The sequence below is a fragment of the Arachis hypogaea genome, chromosome 12, assembly GCF_003086295.3.
Source record: "Arachis hypogaea cultivar Tifrunner chromosome 12, arahy.Tifrunner.gnm2.J5K5, whole genome shotgun sequence".
NCBI classification, from domain to species: Eukaryota; Viridiplantae; Streptophyta; class Magnoliopsida; order Fabales; family Fabaceae; genus Arachis; species Arachis hypogaea.
This window is the reverse complement of record NC_092047.1, coordinates 93,460,702-93,486,912: the sequence shown is the minus strand read 5'-3', so window position 1 is coordinate 93,486,912 and position 26,211 is coordinate 93,460,702. Positions and strand designations below refer to the sequence as shown.

The 26,211-nt window shown below is 35.9% G+C and overlaps 2 protein-coding genes and 1 non-coding gene across 3 annotated transcripts; all 3 read left to right on the top strand.

Moving 5' to 3' along the window:
* Positions 1-432: 432 nt before the first annotated feature.
* LOC112731561 (small nucleolar RNA R71) lies at positions 433-540 on the top strand. Its single transcript, XR_003167334.1, has one exon. It is a non-coding gene; the product is annotated as a small nucleolar RNA R71 (small nucleolar RNA).
* A 17,736-nt stretch (positions 541-18,276) lies between these two features.
* On the top strand, positions 18,277-18,831 carry LOC112730271 (uncharacterized). Its single transcript, XM_025780363.1, has 3 exons — positions 18,277-18,468; positions 18,572-18,673; positions 18,760-18,831. The coding sequence occupies exons 1-3, from the start codon at positions 18,277-18,279 to the stop codon at positions 18,829-18,831; spliced, it is 366 nt and encodes a 121-aa protein (XP_025636148.1).
* Positions 18,832-22,055: 3,224 nt separating this feature from the next.
* On the top strand, positions 22,056-25,574 carry LOC140176794 (uncharacterized). Its single transcript, XM_072208341.1, has 2 exons — positions 22,056-22,470; positions 23,917-25,574. Exons 1-2 carry the CDS (start codon positions 22,056-22,058, stop codon positions 25,572-25,574), a joined length of 2,073 nt encoding a protein of 690 aa, XP_072064442.1.
* Positions 25,575-26,211: the final 637 nt, after the last annotated feature.

Sequence of the window (26,211 nt, the reverse complement as noted above, 5' to 3'; positions counted from 1 at the left end):
GTGATTTCTCCATGAGGGATTATAAGTGTTTTCATATGGTTCACCCATGTAATTCACCTCTGCTATTGCAGAGTTTTCAGGATCATAAGCTTCTTCTTCAGAAGATGCCTCTTGAGTACTGTTGGATGCAGCTTGCATTCCATTCAGACTCTGAGAAATCATATTGACTTGCTGAGTCAATATTTTGTTCTGAGCCAATATGGAATTCAGAGTATCAATTTCAATAACTCCCTTCTTCTAAGGCATCCCATTACTCACAGGATTCCTCTCAGAAGTGTACATGAACTGGTTATTAGCAACCATGTCAATGAGTTCTTGAGATTCTGCAAACGTTTTCTTTAGGTGAATGGATCCACCTGCAGAAGTATCCAATGACATCTTAGCTAATTCAGACAGACCATCATAGAATATATCCAGGATGGTCCATTCTGAAAGCATGTCAGAAGGACACTTTTTGGTCAGTTGCTTGTATCTCTCCCAAGCTTCATAGAGGGATTCACCTTCTTTCTATCTGAAGGTTTGAACATCCACTCTAAGCTTACTCAGCTTTTGAGGAGGAAAGAACTTGGCTAAGAAAGCCTTGACCAGCTTATCCCAAGAGTTCAGGCTATCTTTGGGTTGAGAGTCCAACCACACTCTAGCTCTGTCTCTTACAGCAAACGGGAAAAGCATGAGCCTGTAGACTTCAGGATCTACTCCATTAGTCTTAACAGTATCACAGATCTGCAAGAATTCAGTTAAGAACTGAAAAGGATCTTCAGATGGAAGTCCATAAAACTTGCAGTTTTGTTGCATCAGAGAAACTAATTGAGGTTTCAGCTCAAAATTGTTTGCTCCAATGGCAGGGATGGATATGCTTCTTCCATGTAAATTGGAATTAGGTGCAGTGAAGTCACCAAGCATCCTCCTTGCATTATTATTATTTTCGGCTGCCATCTCCTTTTCCTGTTCAAAAATTTCTGTAAGGTTATCTTTGGATTGTTGTATTTTAGCTTCTCTTAGTTTCCTCTTCAGAGTCCTTTCAGGTTCAGGGTCTGCTTCAACAAGGATGTTCTTGTCCTTGCTCCTGCTCATATGAAAAAGAGGGAACAGAAAAATAATAATAATAGGGATCCTTTTTACTCAGGTATAGAGGTTCCCTTGTGTGAGTAGAAGAAGAAAAGAATGTAGTGTAAAGAAGGGAAGAAGAGAAAATTCGAACACAGATGTAAGAGGGGGTTCGAATTTGGGTGAGATGAAGTATTAGTAGATGAATAAATAAATAGAAGGAGATGAGAGAGAGGGAGGATTTTCGAAAATAATATTTTGAAAAGGGGTTAGTGATTTTCGAAAATTAGGAATGAAATCAAATTAAAATTAAAAATTGAAATAATTAGTTAATTAAAAAGAATTTTTGAAAAAGAGGGAAGAGATTTTCGAAAATTAGAGAGGGAGAGTTAGTTAGGTAGTTTTGAAAAAGATAAGAAACAAACAAAAAGTCAATTAGTTGGTTGAAAAAGATTTGAAAATCAATTTTGAAAAGATAAGAAGATAAGAAGTTAGAAAAGATATTTTAAAATCAAATTTTTGAAAAAGATAAGATTTAAAAAAAAAAGATATGATAGCTAGAAAGATATGATTAGAATTAATTTCGAAAAAGATTTGATTTTTAAAATCACACTTAATGACTTGATTCACAAGAAATCACAAGATATGATTCTAGAACTTAAAGTTTGAATCTTTCTTAACAAGCAAGTAACAAACTTGAAATTTTTGAATCAAAACATTAATTGTTAATGATATTTTCGAAAATATGATAAAATTAAGAAAAAGATTTTGAAAATATTTTGAAAAAGATTTTTGAAATTTTCGAAAATAAATAAAAAAATGGAAAAGATATGATTTTTGAAAAAGATTTGAAAAAGATAAGATTTTTAAATTGAAAATTTGATTTGACTCATAAGAAACAACTAGATTTTGAAAATTTTTGAAAAAGTCAACTCAAATTTTCGAAATTTATGAGTGAAAAAGGGAAAGATATTTTTTTTGAATTTTTTTGAATTTTTAATGATGAGAGAGAAAAACATGAAGAATGACTCAATGCATGAAAGTTATGGATCAAAACAATGAATGCATGCAAGAATGCTATGAATGTCAAGATGAACACCAAGAACATTTTGAAGATCATGATGAACATCAAGAACATATTTTTGAAAAATTTTTTATGCAAATAAAACATGCAAGACACCAAACTTAGAAATTTTTCATGTATAGACACTATGAATGCAAGAATGCATATGAAAAACAAGAAAAGACACAAAACAAGAAAACATCAAGATCAAACAAGAAGACTGGCCAAGAACAACTTGAAGATCATGAAGAACACTATGAATGCATGAATTTTCGAAAAATGCAAAGAATTTTTAGAAAAAATACAATTGACACCAAACTTGAAATTGACTCAAGACTCAAACAAGAAACACAAAATATTTTTGATTTTTATGATTTTATGATTTTTTTTTTGGATTTTTCGAAAATTAATGTGAAAAAGAAAAATAAGGATTCCAAAATTTTTTAATATAAATTCCAGGAATCTTGCACTCTTAGTCTAAAGCTCCAATCTGAGGGTTAGACATGGCTTAATAGCCAATAAGCTTTAGGAAGGAAATTGTTTAGGTGTTACTTGTTATAGGGACCTACTTGGCTCTAGATTCGGATTTCATAAGCAAATGTTATTATAAGCCTTTATCGGTTTAGCGTAATTAACTTATTTATCATGAAAAATCGTTAGTTGTTCGCAAAGTTAAAACTTAAAGTCATATCATAGATAAGTACTCAGTAACAGAAAATAACATATATACATATAAACAAACATACACATGAGTTAAGCTCGGAAATACATGTCATCCACCAAAAGACCAAGTACTACACCAGATTATATACATATGTACAGACACAAAAGAGGAAGTCAGTCCCAACCCTCACACGGGTTTTCTAAACCAGAACCAAACTACTAAGAGGTCCTATGGTATGCGAAATTGTTACTCAGATTAGGTTGTAAAATTATTTGTTCGTTCTTTCCCTGGCAATGGCACCAAAAACGGATGCACAGAACCATGGTCCAAACATAACTTCACAACTTCGCATAACTAACCAGCAAGTGCACTGGGTCGTCCAAGTAATAAAACCTTACGTGAGTAAGGGTCGATCCCACGAAGATTGTTGGTATGAAGCAAGCTATGGTCACCTTGTAAATCTCAGTCAGGCGGATATCAAATGGTTATGGAGTTTTCGAATAATAATAATAAATAAATAGAAAATAAAGATAGAAATACTTATGTAATTCATTGGTGAGAATTTCAGATAAGCGTATAGAGATGCCTTCGTTCTTCTGAACTTCTGCTTTCCTGCTGTCTTCATCCAATCAGTCCTACTCCTTTCCATGGCAAGCTTTCTATAAGGGCATCACCGTTGTCAATGGCTACATCCCATCCTCTTGTGAAAAAGGTCAAAATGCTCTGTCACGGCACGGCTAATCATCTGAGGTTCTCGATCATACTGGAATAGGATTCACCCTCCTTCTGCGTCTGTCACTACGCCCAGCACTCGCGAGTTTGAAGTTCGTCACAGCCATCCCTTCCCAGATCCTACTCGGAATACCACAGACAAGGTTTAGACTTTTCGGATCTCAGGAATGGCCATCCATGGGTTCTAACTTATACCATGAAGACACTAATAAGTCGGACTCGGTCCTCTGTATTAGATATCTAAGAGATACTCATTCTGCCTTGTTTGCATGTAGAACGGAAGTGTTTGTTAGGCACGCGTTCATAAATGAGAATGATGATGAGCGTCACATAATCATCACATTCATCATGTTCTTGGGTGCGAATGGATATCTTAGAAGCGGAATAAGTTGAATTGAATAGAAAAACAGTAGTACTTTGCATTAAATCATGAGGAACAGCAGAGCTCCACACCTTAATCTATGGAGTGTAAAAACTCTACCGTTGAAAATACATAAGTGAAAGGTTCAGGCATGGCCGAGAGGCCAGTCCCCAAAACATGATCACAGGATCAAAAATACAATCCAGGATCTTCCAAAGATGTCTAATACAATAGTAAAAAGTCCTATTTATACTAAACTAGTTACTAGGGTTTACAAAAGTAAGTAATTGATGCATAAATCCACTTCTGGGGCCCACTTGGTGTGTGCTTGGGCTGAGCTTGAATGTTACACGTGCAGAGGCTCTTTTTGGAGTTGAACGCCAAGTTGTAACGTGTTTTTGGCGTTCAACTCTGGTTCGTGACGTATTTCTGGCGTTTAACTCCAGACTGCAGCGTAGAACTGGCGTTCAACGCCCTTTTGTATCATCTAAACTCGGCCAAAGTATAAACTATTATATATTGCTGGAAAGCCCTGGATGTCTACTTTCCAACGCAATTGGAAGAGCACCATTTTGAGTTCTGTAGCTCCAGAAAATCCACTTTGAGTGAAGGGAGGTCAGAATCCAACAGCATCAGCGGTCCTTCTTCAACCTCTGAATCTGATTTTTGCTCAAGTCCCTCAATTTCAGCCAGAAAATACCTGAAATAAAAAAAAAACACACAAACTCATAGTAAAGTCCAGAAATGTGAATTTAACATAAAAACTAATAAAAACATCCCTAAAAGTAACTAGATCCTACTAAAAACATACTAAAAACAATGCCAAAAAGCGTATAAATTATCTGCTCATCATCCTACCCCTCTAAAAGTACTACAGAAGTGATGGAAAAGTAATACTAAGATCATAAAAAAGGAGTGGAAGATCCACTGCGACTAACTCTGAAGTGATCTCCGAACATCGTCCAAGAAGGTGGTCCAAAGCGTACTCCATATGAAGACTCTGTCACGCGCCGGATCCTCATAGCTTGGGATAGAACGAAACTCAAAGAGCTCCTCTGCCAGACCCGTCTGGGGAGGGGGAAGAAAGAAAGAAAACAAGGGTGAGAACCTAGAATTTTCAGTAAGATAAAAAGGGGCCTAAGGTCTTTGTCTCTAAGTTGTCGTGAAACAGAAAAAGAACAAATACAGAAACACAAGGCACAAAATATATACAACAAGTAAATAGAATAAACAATCAATAATGGCAATAAATAAATCACAAGAAATTCATATGCGGAAACAAGATGATGTATGCATGTTCCTAGCGCAGGTCATGAGCTCATGCGTCGGTTTTCTACCCACAACCCGACGTTACTCGGAGTGAACCCCGAATATGGTTCCTTTACTGTGTCAGTTAGGCCTCCTTATAATAGCATTTTAATGTGCATCGCAGTAAGAAACAGTGCTATCAGTTAGGCGAACATTCCTGCATTAGCAATCTCAGGCTATCTGTTAGGCAGGCACTTTCACATTAGCAGTTTGGCACAAGGCCCATTCAATATATACTTTTCTTAAATTGTTATCCGTTACAGTTACCCCTTTTACATATGACTTTCTATTTTCCTCTTCCTTTATTGCCTCCACATCACCAATATTATAAAACATACCTCCGCATCACCGCCTAATTATACATACCTCCGCATCACCACCTAATAACATGTACCTCCGCATCACCAATTATCTTTAAACCTTCCTTGGCTGGCTTAATACTACTGTTTTAAAATCTAAAACTTGGTATTGAGGTAAATTGGTCCTAGTTTAAACTTATACTATCTCTTCTAAAAAGATGCTGTCACGGTTTTTTTAAAAGTGCAGAAAAAATAACAGGGGCAGTAAATTTGTAAAATGCACTAAAAATCCAATTTTTACCCATTGATTTTCAAAATTTATGACCTTAAGCAAGACTTTTCCAGTTTTCCAGCAAATCAAATTTCAGATCATTATCATGGCACATGAAAAAGTTATGAGGTTAGAAACATAGCCCTACCTTTTAAAAATCTGTTTTCAAAATCCAGTGAGCAACTCACACTTTTTGTAATATATCTAATTCGTTAAAAAGAGTTTTGACATGAAATTTAAACTGAATATTTTAGACACATAAGGCTTGAAACTTTTGTTAGTTTAAGCTCAAACGCTCACCAGAATTATAAATTAAGTAGGTTGGAAGTTGGTGCTTCTACAGCATAAAAACAGAATTTCCTACAGAATCCATCAATCTTTAAAAATTTGTTTGTTCCAAACCACTCATCGATAAATTCTAAAATTTATGAGACTCTCATAACACATTAAAGTTTCATGTAAAAATAGTTTCATTCAAAAATAGGGCATGGACTGCTCCTAGGAACGGGTTTATTCCACTGTCAATTATGCAGAAAATTCTGCCTTGGACCTTTTCAACAACCTTACATACCATAACTCACATTTGAATTTTTATCCCTTCAAAAATCATATTTCCAACCTTTCTTCAGTTATCTAGGGTTACTTTTACAGCCAACATAACCCAAAAATCCAAACTCGACAATTTTCACAATTTCAAGTACCTAAACATAATCAGACTTTTACTTTTCAGCATTATACCAAACATAATAATTCATATACCCTAACCATCATTCAAACACATACTAGAACCATATTTATCATGAGTCAAGCATATCATACTTCATCGATTCCCACCACAGGCACAACCACAAAATAACAATCTAATTATCCTAACCCTTACTTGTTGGTGTTGAAAATCGAAGGGCTTTACTCTTAAGTTCACTTTCTTGGCTACAACACCTAATGCATCACAATTTAATTTCATTCATCATCATCATTATAGCCTTGAGGCTGAACCCATGATCACAGAAAAATGAAAGATGAAACACTCACCTCCTTGAGCTAGGTGGCTCGGTGGTTCAGAGAAGTTAGGGAAAATGCTCTTGAGCTACACAAATTGGAAGGAAGAACAAGGTTGGTCTTCTTGATGATGATGGAAATTGAATTGAATGTAGGAAAAGGAATCAAAGCTAGCTTACCTAATGAGGGGTTCTAAATCAGCAAAGGTTAATGGAAGAAGATAAGAGCTACGTTGCTTAAACTCCTATGGAAATCGAAAGGTTGAAGAAGGTTGCATGCTGGCCGTTCCTCTGCTGGGTCACTCTTGGTCTTCTCTCTTTTTTCTTCTCTGGACTAGGTGATATGCCTTGTAGGTGTTTAAGTGAACGAAGGCGAGACAGGTGTGAGTTTTGTTATATGCTTCGTGGCTCAAGGAGGATGAAGCAACACATGTATTTAGGATTAGTGGCTAAGCTTTCACTAGGTTAGTTGGTTAGTTGACCATGAGGTGCAATCATGGTTTGGGGGGGGAGGGGAATTGCTGTCCGTGGAAGCCAAAATGAAAGAAAGGCTAATGTGGTTGTCTTTAATCATGGCTAAACTATGATTGGGTTAGGTAAGCTAATGGTTTAGTTGATCTTGGAGTTTTACATAAGAATGACTAAAGCATTAATTTGATTTATCCTATGGCATGAGTATTTTGGGTTAAGAATAGAAATCGTGATCATGTACCAATTGTTGATTGATGATGCATCTAGGATTGTTCCTGTGCTAATTTATTATTTAGTGAACTTAATAAATTAATAAAATAAAAGAAATTTGATTATAGCGATAATTAATTAATTATCCAAAAATTATATGCATATTGTTTGAATTACTTGCTTGTGCATTAATTGAGATTACCTAAGTGATTATAACATTCATATCCTTACTTGAGTATGTTCCTAATTATTACTCGAACCCTTCGAAATATTCATTCTTATTGCTGTTTACCTATTATTATTGTGTGCATCCTTATTAGAGCCTAATCTTAAGAATCTTTCTAAATCTCCGCAATACACTACACCTTTTTTGTCATCTTCAGAAGATATGATTTCTTTCACATTTGAAAAACTGAATGTGCCAAACCTTTCTATTTCTTTTTATTTTTTTTTTGGATGTTTTTGAAAGTGGAGTTGAAATGAATCTTTTCCATCTTATATCAATTTTCGAGGGAAAAAATTTTTGTAAGGTAGGTAAGATATAACAACCCAAATTTTTGAAACTCTGATCATAAATTATTTATGATCTATTTTATTAGTTTAAACTATTTATTTAGAAACTATTTTAGTAGCTATCATCAAATTGATTTTTTATGACTATTAAGGTTTAAATTGATTAGGAATTATTATATATATAATTTTATTGAATGAGTTAATTAGTATAATTGAAATTAGAATTTCGAAAATTTACAAGTAATAAAAAATATATGATTTATATTGAATAATTAATATTTTGAGCTCAAATTTTTATAAAAGATGATTAATTTGATTATTATAGTTTTCAAATTTAAAATAATTATTTGAATTTATTAGTATGTTGATAAATTTTATATATCTCCAAAATAATTTCTCGTATTATAATCAAATTTTAAATTATTATTAGATTTTGTAAAATTTTATACCACTAGTATGTATTTTCTTAACCCTAGAATTAGCTACAGACACTCATAACACTCATCTCACCAACACACGTGTATCACTCTCTCTTCTCCAACACATACACACGCATTGTTTTCTCCTCCTCCATCACCATGACTCACTCGCAATGACACTTATCCCTTACTCACTCAGCCACGTTCCTTCAATCCTCACCACTCGTTCTTGTGAATGACTCCTTCTTACTTGCTAATTCATAACAACAGTTCCTAGAAGATAGAAAAACGAAGGAGAGCTGAGAAAAAGGAAAAGAGAGGAGAAGGGAAGGAGGGGTTGGTGTCGCTATTGCACATGGTGGGAAAAGAGGGAGACAGTGCTGCTATTGCCATCATCGTCATTGTCGAGAGTGAAAGGAGACGCCACTGGGACTGTTACTGTTGTGGGTGTTGCCGTTTCTAATTACTGCTTCACTCCACCATGACTAAACCCTATCTTTCTCTACCCAATAGAGCTTATGGCGCTGCTATGAGAACCACTGCTGGAGAAGACAAGCTACTGGTGCTACCTTGGTTCTGCATCGGAGCTGTTGTTACTGCAACCACCGTAGGCGATTGGCGTTGCTGCTATTTCAAATGATGTTGCTACCGCTGTTTCAATTGCATTGGGTATCACCGCTACTGTGAATTCAAAACAAAAGAGGGTTTGTTGGGTTAATTTCGGAGTTCGACTAATTGAGGTAGGGAGTTTTATTTTAAAATTAACCATTTTCAATTTAAGAGTGCCCAAAAGTATAGTAGATAATTACAAATATGTTAATAATTATAATGTTATTGAGTTTGTATTTTTTTGTTGTTGTGAATGAATATTTGGTGAATTGTGGGTCTGATGATGTTACTTGAGGTTTTGTATTGCTATGTGCAAAATTTGTTTGGCCATATTTTGTGATTGAATTAGTTGGTAGTATAAGTTTCCGTACTTGAGATGGGTTTTATTGTAACTAAATATAGCCGATTGATGATGGATTAAATGAATTGTGTGACTGATTATGTGGCTGGACACCATTGAGCAAAGGGTAGAAGTTGGTAAGTTAATCTATGATAGTTTAATTGAGAACGGTGACATAAAAAGGAGATATAATAATTTTGGGCAGTTGAGACTGTGTTGAGGATAGTAGAAACTTGATTAATCAAAAGAAAGTTGGAATTGTGGTTTTAGAGGAATTTTAGGCTTGAATATATAGTTTGGTACGAAGGTTTGTTAAATTACTTAATGCAAAATTTTATGCATAATTGACAGCAACTCAAAATAAAAACTGGGAGCAATCTAAACATGATTTTCGATCCAAATTATTTTTCTACTAAACCTCAAGAAGTCAAAATTTCTCCATAAAAATTTAAGGGAATTTGGCCAAGTGGTTTCGAAAATGTGAATTTTTGAAAATTAGATGTTGCTGCAGAATTTTCCGATTTTTTGGTTCTGCAGTATCAACTTCCAGCTACAATAACCTTTTATGTATTTAGAATTTTGAGTTGCTTCTAAAGGTATTTTTAAGATTTGTGAGTCTAATTTAATTGAGTATAAATTTTATGTCCATAGCTATTTTTTAGAGTTAGTTATGTCTCTTGGAAATGGGACTGTTCACAGAAAATTCAGAACCAATTACTAAAAATAAGGCAACACTTCCAATTGACATTTAACTAACCAAACGAGGTGCTATGAATCTGAAATTTAATTGTTCTAAAACTTAGGAGTGTTGAGTGTATCCTTACCAAAATTTAGAAGTAATGAATTAGAATTGAATTTATTACAGATTTATCAAAAACAGGGCCGCTTGCTGTATTTTTTATGAATTCTCTTTAGTGCAACAGCAGATTTTATTAAGTTGGCTATCAAATTCAATTCTAATCCAAACGTTATAAAACTTGGCTTAGACCCAAATGATGTCTAAATTTGGCAGAATGTATGAACTTAGTTAAACAAAGGTGTGTAAGTTATCCCTTGGACACATTTAAAATTAAATGGTGATGTGGAGGTACGCCTAGTTTCACGGTGATGCGGAGGTACTTTTAGCTTCTTGGTGATGCGGAGATATGTTTAGCCGTAAGGTGAAGCGGAGGAATAATAAAAAGGAAAGAAAGTGGGAATTAAAGAATGGAAAGGATACTTAGAGGAAAAGAAAATGAAAGTAATGAATGAAATAAATAAATGAGAATTGTATGTTAAACGGGCCTTGTGCCAAACTGCTAATGCGAAAGTGCCCGCCTTGATAGCCTGATATTGCTAATGCGGGAATTTTCGTCTAACTGATAGCATTGTTTCTTACTGTGATACACATTAAAATGTTATTATGATGAGGCCTAACTGACACGGGTAACCGTGATGCCAAGGTGTCTAACTGACACAGTAAATGAACCATATTCGGGGTTCGCTCCGAGTAACGTCGGGTTGCGGGTAGACAACCGACGCATGATCTCATGGCCTGCACTAGGAACAGGCATGCATCATAAATTGTTTGCGCACTTGCATTTGATTGTGGTTATTTATTTTATTTTCCTGTGATTGTGTTGTTTGCCCTGGTGACTTTCTTGTGTGCTTAATTGGTTATTTTTTTGCTGCAAACTTAGGGATGTGATTTAAAGAAAGGGCTTTAAATGGCTTTAGATAAGACTTAGGAAGAACTTTAAGAATTTAATAAAGAAAACTGTTTTTGGGATATGAGTTAACTATTTGTAGTTTACTCTGTATTTTTTTACGGCATTCACTTTTCCTACTGAGAACATGCGAGGACGACGTTCTCACCCCCTTACAAATCTTCTGTTTCAACAACAGGTTCAGGAATCCTCAGCGAGGAGCCGCGACTAATCCACAGAGTTTTACATATATATGTAATTATATTTTCAGTTTTTTGTTTAGTCTTAGATTTTATTTTTCCCTTGCCCTTGATATTTTAAAGTGTTGTATTTTTACAGAAGGGTAGGTTTAAATTTGAGTCTTGCATGAATAATCATTATGTATTAATAGTAATTATGTGAGTATATGTTTACCTGACATAGTTGAGCTTGAGGTATATTCTAAAATAAAAAGGAAATTTTGTTTTTCTGAAAAGCTATCGACAAGTTAACGTGTAGATGCTCAATATTAAATAGCTGATAAAAGGAAAGTAGATTAGTAACGCCTTATCTTTAGTACAATCATGACGTGCTAAAAGTTAGGGTGTTACAGGTAGAAATGTTGTATTCGCCTACATGGGTTAACCCAAATGCAAGCATTCTTTCGTATCAACTCTAATCATCCACTGCCTCGAGACTAACGCAACAAATCTGCATAGGATTCTCCTCCCATATGCTCCACACATCCATAACATGTCCTATTAAAAGAATATATTTGAACCCCAACCCTCGACTTTTGACGAAAATAGTGCAACCCTTACCAACTCCTACTTAAGCTTACTATACCAACGGCCTTCTCCAAACCTTTTTATCCACCAACACCCTTCCATGGACTCTAGATCGTCCCCCTACTATTATTGTGTCTTCGAAGAATGGTTACTTGGCATATACACCACGATTGAATACGTCCATGTCCAAATCAAAAACTACGAAAATAGCGCTTGAAGGACTTACGATAACATGCAAGAGGCCTATGAGGCATGTTTGGTATACTTCGATAGACGTCGTCCCTGAGAAGCCGAATTGTGAGCCATTGGTGGCAGTTACCATGAAGGACTGGGTGAGAAAGGCTTGTGATGTACTAGAGATCTTGCAACCAATATACAGGATCATTAGGCAGACTGCACTAGATAACCGGAGATGTTATTGACACCTCGCCTACGTCGCCCCCCCCCCCACCAAAAGCAACGGATGCTTTGGTTGGATCCGGCAAATACGCCTACGACTTCGACACAAGCCACGACGATGTGGCACAGCTTTGCCTTCATGCCCTATCTGAAATTCTTGACACATTCGTTGACGACTTCAACTATGACTTATTGGAGGTGTGGAAGAAAAATTACATCAACCTAGCCCAAGACCTTTGCTCCCTGAAATTTAGGCTTAAGGATGTCCCTGAGACCAAGGATGCACTCCAAGAACATGTCTTCGACCTCGACCAACTTCGACATCATCACGACAACAGTGCCAGCTCTACTCGTCCATGACTGACGGTCTAGGCACTAAACCTCCACCCACACACCACCACTCGTGACGTTTTCAATCTACCATTTCAATCAAAGTATTCTCTGTTGCAAATGCCTCAGCTATGTCTTCCATATTGCGTTGTATTCCTATTAATGAACTAATCTTAATTTGTGATACTTACCTTTTGATGCATCGAATTTACTTTCCGCTCATACATTTCAGTTTTGTTGTCACATAATTGAAATAAATTTCACTACCCACACTGTACAACTAATACTCACTTTAGCTGTTTGGCATGCTTCAGCTCGCATAAAGAAATTTACCCTAAACCATTGTTACATTTGATTATTCTCGTGAATATACAAGTTTTTCTATTTTGCACTATCCTACCCCCCTCCCCCCATTATTGGCCTCTTAAATTATGTTACGATCATATCTACAACGTCATTGAACTAATACAAATTTGGAACGGATTTACAGTAGCCATTCTTTCCTTAATATTACATTTCACCTCATGAAGACAATAATAAAAAATAACTATTTATTCTAAAACACCAATATCGTACATAATAATTGTATATTTTAAAAAAATTAAGCAAAATGAGTTAACAACTTTTTATTAATAACATGGTTAAATATAAAAAAGAGTAACTGAAAAGAGAGAATAAATATAAAAATATAATAATTAATAAGTATAATGGTGTATTTTCAACATAATTAACACTTTTTTGTTATAAAATCAATATATTTGTATTTATTTTTAAATTTATACATATATAAAAAAATAGACAATTAATTTGGATCAAAGAAAGAATAACACTTAATTTAATAATATCATCTCATATATAAAATACAATTTATTCATTAAACATTAATTTAATTAAACAAAAATGTATTTAGATGCATAAATTTTGAATGAGCACAAAAAATAAAATACATAATTAAAATAAAAAAGTTACATTAACGAATACAAGCAACTCCTTCCATTTTCGACCGTTACATCAATCCTCAATGTTTTGTCCGTCCACATTTTTTTTATGATAAAAACGGGCTTAAGCCCAACAAAAGGAAAAACTAAGACTAAAACAAATACAAGTCGCATATTTTTAAAAATCAATTAGAAAAGAAAAGTTATTCTCCAATCAGCCCAACATCAAGCTTGCATGTCTACAAAAAATTTTTTTGATGAACCCACAATGACAAGCTAGGCGGTCAATACGGCTCGGCTCTAACAAATGTAACACCAACCTTACCCTGCATACATCCAGCTCTGGAACCTAGACACGTCATGTCAGTGACAAAATCGAATACCATACAAATCAATTGATCCTGCACCATAAATCCTACACACTATTAACCAACATCTCTATCTAAACCATCAACATATTTTAATCTATATCTACATGATGCACATGCTTGTCATACCAAATTTTGTCTCTTTACACTATCATATGAGAACAGATTTCGATAGTATAACTTGTCACATCAGATGTCAAAAACATCTTCTTCATACCATGAAATAAATCTCTTGCTTCATTAACCATCTTACGCAAAAATAAAGTATTCATAAACTAAGTTGTTGTAAGTGACAACTGACATCAAGAGGCTTTACATAGCAACAACCAAGAATTAAAGAATTGTAAGTGATATTGTTAGGATAAATCCCTTAAGCAATCATATTCATAAACAAAGCACCTGCCTCGATTATAAGTCCATCTTTACATAATTCATCAACAACAGTGTCTTAAATTACTAAACTAGATATAATGAGTTGTCGCTCGAATTTTTAATTCATCAACAACAGTGTCGTAAATTACTAAACTAGATATAATGAGTTGTTGCTCGAATTTTTGTAATAACTCAATGACAGCTCTTGTCTATCCTATTTTACATAACCATTAATTAATATTCCATAAATAAGATCAAGATGATAACTAATGCTTTGACCTTATCATGAAGTTTCAATGTCTCCCAATGCAACCTAATGCTTTCCTAACCGTTAGCTCCTAGATATTTCAAATTGATTTTTAAACAAAATTAAATAATTTTATTAATAATGTGATATTTAACATTTACTCAAATATATTAATACATTAAAGTAATATAAATGAAAACAATTCTATAAGATATACTAAGTAATCATACTACCTCAAAAACCATTTTGCTACTTCAAAGGAAATTAAAAACCTCAAAAATACATTGTTTTGTCTCAAATTTAGAAAAGGTGGAGACGTGAAAACTACCTAATTCAAAATTGCCTTTTATGTAATGATGTCTTTTACCTCTAATTTTTGAATTCAAACTAGCTCAGTAAGTCAAAACAATTTCAAAAAAAAATATTATCTCATTTGCTATAAAGTACGCTACGAAATTTAAAAAATGGCAAAGAACACTGCCACAAAAAAAAGTTCATCACTCTTCATATAACTCAATGAAGATATGAGGACAATAACTAAAAAAAATTCTAATGACTTCTAATTATATCAGGATTATATAAGCAAAGCCTTTCAACCTCTACAAATGATGAAAATTCTTTAGTGGAAAAATAGAATGAAAAAAAACTGCTCATAGAGCAACTTTTCATCTTCACTCCATAAATAGCATCTAATTCTGAAATCGTGAAGTTGAAAACTCTTACAATATTCTCACATTACTGTGAGTGCAAGTACTCATTCTTATCTGAGTGTATCTAAGATTTTTTGCAAATATCTAGATAATATTTTTGAACTATTTCAGAAAACCTAAAAAAAGATTTATCAACTTAGTTGTAGAAGTTGCGAACATATTTTAGCTGGTTCACCTTGTGAGTCTTCAAACTTTTCATATATTTGATTATTTGATGATCTCTAATCCTGAGAATGCTTAAGGAAAGAATATCTAAGAGTTTTAGGTTGGTGGTGTATTCAATATGAGTCAAAGATTAGCCTGAGAAGACTTGAAAAAATACTATGTAAGGTTTTTAGATTAGCTACAATTTAATCTGATTCTTGCCTAAAAAGATCAATTGAATATCTAAAGTTTTTGGTTGGTTGGATATTCAATTTAAACCCAGTTTGAAAAAATAACTTAATTAAGTTACTTTTGAAAAAATAGCTTAAACAATAAATGACTATATTAAAAGTAGCTTATAAATAAGTTATTTTGTGTTTGAATTTTTATTTTTAACAGTACTTATTTTTTAGAAATGTGATAAAAAGTAGTAGTATTATGAGAGAAGTCATTTTTTTAACTTCTCTATAAGCTCCTAAATAACTTCTTAGAAAGCTGCAATTTAGTTTTGAAAATTGCACCAAACATTAATACTACTACTTTTTATAAGTCAAAAACTCAAAAAAATTACTTTTAAAGCTTCCCAAACGGGCCTTGAGTCATTTGTTAGCTTGAGAAAGCTTGAAGTAATAATATCTTACATTTTTAGATTGATGGAAATCCACTCTGAGTCATGCCAAAAATGATTAATTGAATATCTAAGGTTCTTGACTAATGGAGTATTCAATCGAGTTACTTCGTAGTCTCAATCAGAAAGCTTGAGGAAATAAAATATATAGTTTTTAGGTTGTTCTAGGTACAATCTCACTCAAAAAATAGTATGAAAAAGCTCAATACAAATAATGTTATTTATATACTCATTCTAATAGTAGAATTCTCAAATGTTGTCCAAAAATTGATTTTAAATCTTTTAGTCAAACTAGTATATATTATTGTATACTTATCCTAAACTCTTAACTCACTACCAGAAATATAGGCGTTACCAATGGGAAGATACCCACAAACGAGAAACAGTGGCAAATCTCTATGACCGTGGTAACTACTTGCAACTTCTTGCATCTTTGTGGCCAAATTTTGCAGAACTTTTCGACGGTTTTGTTTGTTCGTGGCCAAGTTGAGATGAGTTCTCTTAATTACCACAAACCCAATGATCACCGTGGCAAAATCAAACAATTTTCACTTTCAAATTCCGCGCTTAATTTGGTAATTCCCTCTATCCTTTTCAAAATATTTTTATGCAGTTTATACTTTTCCCAAATTTAAACCCTAACCTCAGGTAAATTCAATTTATCAGGGTGCAGGCTTTTCCAATTCTCGAATTGTTGGTTTCTTCTCCCTTCTTCTCAACACTGACACTGAAAAATTAATAAAGTATGCTAATTATCTGATTTTAGATGTTGATGATGTGCAATTTTGTCACTTCCTATGATTCTTAAACTCTACCATATCTCTGAATCTTGTTTTTTTTTTTTCTTAGTACTAGTTATGCGCTGAAGTTGTTAATTTTTCCTTTTTGATTTAACAGTAGTTTCTTAGTGTAGTGTTGTTCATTACTTGTATAAAAAATCAGATTGTAATGTAACTAAAGAGACCAAATCATATACATACAATTTCACTATTTCTTTTTTTTAGTTGTCACATTTTTTTGCCCGTGTTCTTTCTGGCTAAATGCAGATTAAGTGACTAATGCCACAATATGTATTAGTTTAGAGACTTTAGTGATGGAACAAAATGATTCAATTGAGAATGAATGTCAAAATTATAAAAAGAGTACCAAAAGAGTACAAAAAGAGTACATGTTTATCTTTAACCGAATAGTTTTAAATAATTCTACAAAGTAAAAACTACTAACTATGATTAACTGGAATAATAACTAAGTTAATTAATAAGTATTAATTAAAATTCATGTGAGTCTAATAGTTGGAAGTAATATATTTATGTCTATTTTGCATTTGTCCTTTGCTTTTAATCCATTACACTCCGGTGTTACGGTTTTGCAGATCAACCCCTTCTTCCCTTCTCAAGCAAGCATTTTAGCTATTTTCGAGGTAAGCCACACATTGTGATTATTTAAAATACGTCTCATAAGTCTTGAGAAACCAATTTAAAATTCAATTCCTCAAAAGTTTATCGTCAGGTTTCAATTTTCTTTTGAATTTCAGCTTTAACTCTTAGTTTTGATGGCTATTTTTTTATGCAAAAATGGTATGTTAGTGTAGTTTAACTCCTTTTGATAGGGAGTAGGATTTGATTTGGGGTGTGTGAAGTCAATGAGAATTAATGGTTTTTATGTTTTGTTTAGATTTTCATCTATTTTAAATATTCTCATAATTCTTTTGTAACAGTTGCTGAAAACAAAAAATGTTAGTTTATTGAAATTCTATTTATGTATGCCTCTCTATTTCCAGAGTTTGAGAATTTGGGGAGCACATTATGAATGGATTTTGATCTACGAGGATCTTTCAAGAGAGATTTGGGTTCAATGTAAATAAAATAACTTATTTAACAAAGTGTAAAAATATTACAATCGTGTGTATATATTACTTGTGTGTGAGTTAGTTAGTTTTTGGAGTTAACTAATTAAATGCTATAATAGATGCTATGTTATTTGGGGAGTTAACGGTTGGAGTTAATCTATAAGTTCGGTACATAATTAACTCCCAAATTAACATAATCCTGTAATTAGAAACTAAATGAACTAGCAAAGAACTTAGAAAACTTCAAAGGCAAAATAACATCCTTTTGAAAAGTCATGTCTAGTTATTTTACATCTTTTGTTAGCTTATATGAATCTGATTAATTGCTTAAATTATCAAAAAATTGACTAATTATGCTTTTAATTCATAATGAATTTCTTACTATTTAGGTCACACAAAATGACAATCCTATATGAGCAAGATTATATTTCATTATCACAACTCGCATGACCTTGCAGAAAATCCTCAACCTAGATTACTGTGGAAGAGTGTGACTTTCTTGAATGCTGTGGAAGCATCAAATTTGCTACAGAGATGGCTTCCGCCTCTCCATTCTTCTCGTTGCAACACGCACTTAATATGGCCTTCGATGTTTGGTGTAATAAGACCAATATCCATTCTTGGCTGATAGCACTCAATGCTCACACCAATATCTGTGAAAAGTCTCCTTTCTCACATGCATTCTACACTAATGCCCCATCTTCTGCTATGTATTCTAGTCTAGACGTTTGTTATCTTCGTTCTTCTATTTGCACTTTGTTATTGAATTTAATATCATGTAACCATTTAATAATTATCTATAGTTAACAGTTTGTTTGAAAACTTGTAGGAGATATATGCATCAAGCGTGCAGTATTTGCAAAGGTTTGGGTTTCTATATTTTGCAACAACATCTGACTGGGATGGTGATTCTATATTATTAGATCTGAAGGTAATTTTTTAAAATTAATTATTTCCTAGCACCTATATACAAAACTGTTAATTGAATATAAACCGTTACATCTTTTTTCTATGTAGACGAGCGTAAAAAACAAGCCAGCTTGTGAGTTTGAATGGGCACGTCGAAAACAATTCATTATCATAGAGTGACACATTGCAAATTTTTTCCGTAAGAGAGGATATGTTCGCTCTACAACTGAATCACTAAAAATCCAAGCTATTATAAAAGATTTTGATCTCAACAAGAAGCCATTTGGATAGATTATTTGGATCCTGTTGCTCGTGAGAAAGCTAGACGATATTGTGAAACCATGTATCTAGAAGAATATTATGTTTGATGTACTTTTATTTTAGTTTTATTGAACATAACTCTACTTTATTCTTAACTCCTTTATTTTCCTATTGCAATTTTATTTAAGCTTAGTCTTTCCATTTAATGTTACTTTTGGTTTTTGACTGAACATGCTATCAGTCACCACTGTATGATGAACTAAAGTTTCCAATTTAATTGATAATATTCTATTTTTTGCTTTGTTTTCTTTTTCATGTGGGAATTTTTATTTATGATTTGGTATTAATAGTAATTTTGTTTATTCTATGTCATTTTGTTTCATTGCTAGATGTAAGAAATGCACAAAGTGTATATTTAATTGAATCCTGTTATATATTTTTCCATGAGAATGTGCTCTTTTATGGAAATTCAACATAGACACAATAACTTGTCAGATTCTCAAAATTGTAGAATCATAGATATGAGATATCAACTCTATCTTTTTCACTATTTTAAAAGCCCTATCAAAAGCATGTAGCATAGTTTCTAATTTCGATTGGCATTTCCTTCCCTAAATGAACATGTCTTGATTTAGCTAGTACTAGTCATGTACAAGTACATTACAAAAGAATAATCCTTTAAAACAACTAAAAGGTTAACTTTAAGTCCTTTTCTATCATTGCTTTCATCTATTTCATTTACAATGACTACGAAAAAATAGAGATGAAAATGGCCTTTTGTTGAATTAAAATCTAAGTCAGTCTATTAAAAAAGGCTTGCAAAATAGTGTCGAACTCAATCCCAATGCTCTCAAAAAATTATGGTGTCTGAATAATCTTAGGACCACGATTTGAAAAAAAAAGGAAACTTTTAAATTAGGACCTATAAGCAATTTTTTTGGCATCTCATCAATAAGAATTCCGAACCTGACTTCATTTATACACAAGTGCCAAGAAGTGACATAAGGACATTATCGCATACAAATATATTCTAAAAAACTACAAACTTGACTAGAATATTGTTCATACCCTGGCCCAATGCAATGGCCAGGCCCAACTAAGTTAAAAAGGCCCAATCCAAAGGGATGGCCTTCACCATTTACCTGACCTCCTCAAAGAAGTCGGACTCAACATGAGCTGGCAGATAACACTTATTAAAATAAGTAACTGCCTCCCCAAATCTCTTACCCACTTCTAGAAGAGAGATCCCAACAACCCTAAGATAAAGGGACGGTTATCCACCATCAGAAGTGGAACTACTACAGCGATGGTTATTGGCTCATCACCTATAAATACACTGACACCCTCAGGTAAACCTGAGTTCCAATACTCTAAACCTGCTGACCCCCTTGCTAACTTAGGCACCGGAGTGTCTTTGCAGGTACCACCCCCCATTCTTTCACAAACACAACTTGGACGGCAGCTCCCAGACGTAAATAAAGTCAGAGACCACTTCCCTCTAGCTTTTGGGCCTCTCATTCAAGCCCAATCCTCCGGTTCTAGGTAAGCCCTGGAACATTGGCGTCGTTGCCAGGGACTTGGAAGATCAACGCACGATGGCGGATGACCAGCATGAAAATGGGCACACCGCATCGGAATATGAGCAAGAGCATCAAGACGCGGTCAACAACAATAGAGCAATAATATCCCTACAAGGAATGGAGGGACAGCATGGTGAAGGTCCCTCCAATACCCCGGGATCGAAAAGGATCTCCTCTGAAGTTTATCAGCCCAAAAAAGATGGACAACCCCACTCTGCTTACCTAATGGGACTATTGCATGGTCACCAAGGTCGATTCGAGCAGCTAGAACAGGAGTTGAAATGACAGCATGAGGCGGAACGAAGCCTAAGGAGAGAGATCGAGCGACGAGGGAGCTTGAAGAAAATCTCTCAAAGCTAGAATCTAACCTCCGAAATAAGAATTCCCGCAGAGATAGAGAAGACACCCCATTAGGGGAAGAAGATCCATTTATTGAGGACATCATGAGGGTTAAAGTTCCCAAAAACTTTAAATGCCCTGATATGGACCTGTACGATGGGACGACTGACCTGAAACATCACCTCGGTAACTTTAAAAGTCGGATGTACTTAGCCGACACGTCAGACGCTACTCGTTGTAAGGCATTTCTGACAACTCTAACAAAGGCGGCCATGAAGTGGTTCGATGGCCTCCCCCCAAGTCAGTGACCAACTTTGACGACCTATCGCGCAAGTTCCTCGCACGCTTCTCGATCCAGAAGGACAAAGTCAAGCATGCGCCCAGCCTATTAGGAGTGAAACAGAAGGTCGGAGAACCCCTGAGAGGCTACATGGAAAGGTTCAATAAAGCATGCTTTGAAATCCAGGACTTACACACTGAAGTAGTGATAATGGGCCTAGTCAACGAACTCCGAGAAGGACCCTTCTCCCAGTCCATCTCAAAGAGACACCCGACCTCTTTAAGTTATGTACAAGAACGTGCTGAGAAGTACATTAACATAGAGGAAAATGCCAGGTTACGAGAACCGAGTTGGCGGATAGGGCATCCCGACCAATTAAAGGAAAAAGAGAAGGAGATCAAGAAAAAGGAAGAAGTCAGATCTGAAAGGCCTAGAAGATATCACTCTTACACTCTTCTATGAGTCTCCCTTGTAGACGTGTCCAGGAAAATTTGTCACACTGAAAAGCTTCCTCCCCCTGCCCCCCCCCCTCCCCGACCATCAAGAACAAAAAGGGAAGAAGTCGTAATGAATACTGTGAGTATCACAAGTTGTATGGGCATTCTACTAATGATTGTTATGACCTAAAAAATGTGATAGAAAAGCTGGCCATGGAAGGTCGGCTGGATAGATATCTCATGGAAAGGTCGGACAATCATGGAAAAAGAAAAAGAGATGACGAAGGTCACGGAGTAAGAAGTCCTTCCCCACAGACCCCCGAGCAGCACATTCATATGATATCGGAAGGGTTTGCTGGAGAAGGACTGACCAAAGCATCTCAAAAGAGGCATCTGAAAGAAGTCTACTAAGTCGGGAGTTAAGGGGCCGACCTCCCAACTATCTCATTCACCAAAGAAGATGGACAAGGCATTGTGCTTGGACACGATGACCCAGTAGTAATCACTATGATTCTCGCCAACACACACTTACATAGAACTCTGGTGGATCAAGGGAGCTCAACTGACATTTTGTTCAAACCAGCATTTGATAAGCTGGGATTGGACGAAAAAGAGCTAAGAGCTTACCCAGACACTCTCTTTGGACTAGGGGACACTCCCATTAGGCCGCTGGGTTTCATTCCTCTACACACAACTTTTGGAAAGGGAATAAAATCCAAGACATTAAGCATCGACTTTATTGTCGTTGATGTAGCTTCTGCCTACAATGCTCTAATAGGCGGAATAACCCTAAATCGGCTCGGAGTAGTGGTTTCTACCCCCCATATCTGTATGAAGTTCCCAACACTAGAAGGGATTGCCACCATCAGAGGAGATCAGAAGTTGGCAAGAAAATGTTACAACGAAAGCCTGAACCTAAGAGGTAAAGGCAAGGAAGTCAATACCATTGAGCTCGGAGGAGTCTGAGCTAAGAAAAAGCTACGACCACAGCCCAGAGGAAAGACTAAAGAGGTACAGATCGGGCAAGAGGTTGGAAAGAATACCAACATAGGAGCCAATCTAACGGGAGATCTGAGGCAGAAGCTGACACAGTTCCTATAAGAAAATTTCGATCTCTTCGCCTGGAAAGCTTCCGACATGCATGGGATAGATCCCGAGCTCATGTCACATAGATTGGTCGTTCATTCAGGATCCCGACCTATCCAACAAAGAAGACGGAAGCTAGGACCTGAACGGGCTCAAGTAGTTGAAGAGGAAGTGCATGCCCTGTTTAAGGTAGGCTTCATTAGAGAAGTCAAGTATCTGGCCTGGCTGGCAAACATGGTGTTGGTCAAGAAACAGAATGGCAAATGGAGGATGTGCATCGACTACACTGACCTCAACAAGGCATATCCTAAGGACCCATATCCTCTACCAAATATTGATACCCTAGTAAATTCCAATTCGGGGTATCAATACTTATCATTCATGGACGCTTACTCGAGATATAATCAAATCCCGATGTACAATCCAAACCAAGAGAAGACATCATTCATCACGCTCAGAGCCAATTATTGCTACGGGGTCATACCATTTGGATTAAAAAATGTAGTGACCATATACCAAAGGCTGATAAATAAGGTGTTTACACCTCATCTAGGAGAACTAATGGAGGTATATGTGGATGACATGCTGGTGAAGACCAAGGATGACGCCTGCCTCCTGAATAATCTCTCGCAAGTCTTTAATACCATAAGAATGCATGGGATGAGATTAAATCCCGATAAATGCACCTTTACAGTGGAGGCTGAAAAATTCCTAGGATTCATGCTAACACAAAGGGGGATTGAAGCTAACCCCGATAAGTGTAAAGTGATCCTAGAAATGAAGAGCCCGACCTATTTAAAGGAAGTTCAGCAGCTGCACGGCCGACTTGCAGCTCTATCCAGATTCTTGGCGGGATCAGCCTTAAGATCCCTACTGCTTTTTTCCCTACTAAGAAAAGGATGCCAGTTCGAATAGACTCCTGAATGCGAAGAGGCATTCCAAGAGCTCAAAAGGTACCTAAGCCAACCTCCCATTATTTCTCGGCCAAAAGCAGGGGAAGAGCTTGTATTATACTTAGCTGTCGCCGAGAAGGCTGTGGCATCAGCCTTAATACGGGAACATGAGGTCAGACAGCATCCTGTCTACTTTACAAGCAAGGTGTTACAAGGCCCTGAACTAAAGTATCAAAAACTTGAGAAGTTTGCATACGCCTTGATAATAGCATCCAGAAGGCTTCGACATTATTTTCAATCTCACACCATAAGAGTTCGGACGAACCAGTCCATGAAGCAAATCCTTCAAAAAATAGATGTTGCAGGCAGAATGGTTTAATGGGCTATAGAGTTATCCGAGTTGGACTTGAAGTACGAAACTCGGACAGCCATCAAAGCCGAATGCCTCACCGACTTCGTGGCTGAGTACACAGGAGATCAAGAGGAGACCTCCACGGCCTGGGAATTGTATGTGGATGGCTCCTCCAACAAAGTTGGAAGCGGTACTGGTATAATATTGGTTAACCAAGAAGGAACTCAAATAGAAGTTTTCCTGAAATTTGAGTTCCCAGCTTCTAACAATCATGCAGAATATGAAGCTCTGATTGCCGGTCTAAAGCTAGAGAAAGAAGTCAGCACAACCAAAGTAGTAGCCTTCAGTGATTCTCAAGTGGTGATTTCTCAAATTAATGGAGAGTATCAGGCTAAAGACCCAAATATGAGAAGGTATTTAGAAAAAATTAATGAGTATCTCGGGCAATTCCCCAAAACCGAGGTCAGGCACATAACTCGGGAACTTAACAGCAGAGCAGACGCCCTCTCAAAGTTAGCAAGTACCAAACCATGGGAAAACAGTAGAAGCCTCATTCAAGAAACTCTCCAAGAACCTTCAGTCATGAAGGCAGATACCAAGATAGACGTCTTAGAAGTTTCCGGATTAGACCTCGATTGGATGACTCCTTTGATCGAATACTTAAAATTCGACATCTTACTAGAGGAACAAAAAGAGGCCAAAAAGATCCAGAGGGAAGCGCAACACTACACATTGGTGAAAAGTGTCCTCTACAAAAGGGGAATATCTACACCATTGTTGAAGTGCGTCTCGACCTCTAAAACAGAAGCAGTACTGGATGAAGTGCATAATGGCATCTGCGGGAACCATTTTGGGAAAAAATCCTTAGCCAGAAAAGTTATCCGAGCTGGATTCTTCTGGCCGACCTTGCAAAAAGATGCTGTCAACTTTGTGAACAAATTTCAACCTTATCAGATGCATGCAAACTTCCACGTCACTCCCCCAGAGGAACCCATTTGTGTGACCTCTCCATGTCCCTTTGCAAAGTGGGGACTCGACCTACTTGGGCCTTTCCCTCAAGTGCCAGGGCAAGTAAAGTTTCTCATCGTAGGGGTAGACTACTTCACTAAATGGATAGAATCAGAGCCATTAGCTACTATTACGGCACAAAAAAGTCGGAAATTCCTGTACAGAAACATTATCACCCGATTTGGAGTTTCACACTCCATCACGACTGATAATAGTACACAATTTACTGACTCCACATTCAGAAGCTTTATGGCTAGCATGAAAATCAAGCATCAATTCACCTCGATCGAACATCCCCAGGAAAATGGGCAAGCAAAAGTTGCTAACAAAATTATACTAGCAGGGCTCAAGAAAAGACTTCAAGAAGCAAAGGGGGCTTGGGCTGAAGAGCTTCCTCAAGTATTGTGGGCATACCGAACTACACCTCATTCTACTACTGGAGAGACACCCTTTCGACTTGCCTATGGCATAGAAGCCGTGATCCCTATTGAAATCAATGAGAAAAGTCTAAGGGTGAGATTTTACGACGAAGTCGGCAATGTTCAAGCTCACAAAGAAGAACTCGAGTTGCTCCCCGAAGTCCGAGAACAAGCCAAGATAAAAGAAGCAACATTGAAGCAAAGAATGACGAATAGTACAATAAAAGGGTCATTCAAAGAAGCTTCGCCTCAGACGACTTGGTCCTAATCAGAAATGACATTGGCGTAAACAAGTCGGGTGAAGGAAAGCTTGCTGCAAATTGGAAGGGACCCTACAAGATAGTTAAGGTCTTAGGAAAAGGATACTATAAAATGGTCGATCTAGGAGGATCCAAGCTTCCAAGATCGTGGTACGCTTCTAATATGAAGAGATATTATAACTAGAACCGAACCTCACTCCCTGATGTACTCTTTTTCCCGACATCATGGGTTTTTTTTTTCCAAAAAAGGGGTTTTCCTGGAGGGGGTTTTAACGAGGCATCAAAGCGAGGGCTAGTGGCAGGAAAATAATTCCCTTAGTAGCGAAAGCATCCTTATGAAACCACATTTCATTAGTAATAATATCTCCTTTCTCTATCTTTTTTATTTTTCTCTTTAAAGTTTCCATTTATCATTACTACAATACGCACTGACTTAAGTTCGAAAAAGCGCATGGTGCACAAAATTGTGATCTCAGGCAACGGCGCCAGAAACTCTGTACGCACGTCTTAATAAATTATTTTTCATTCACAACTTCGATACAACTAACCAGCAAGTGCACTGGGTCGTCCAAGTAATAAACCTTACGTGAGTAAGGGTCGATCCCACGGAGATTGTTGGTATGAAGCAAGCTATGGTCACCTTGT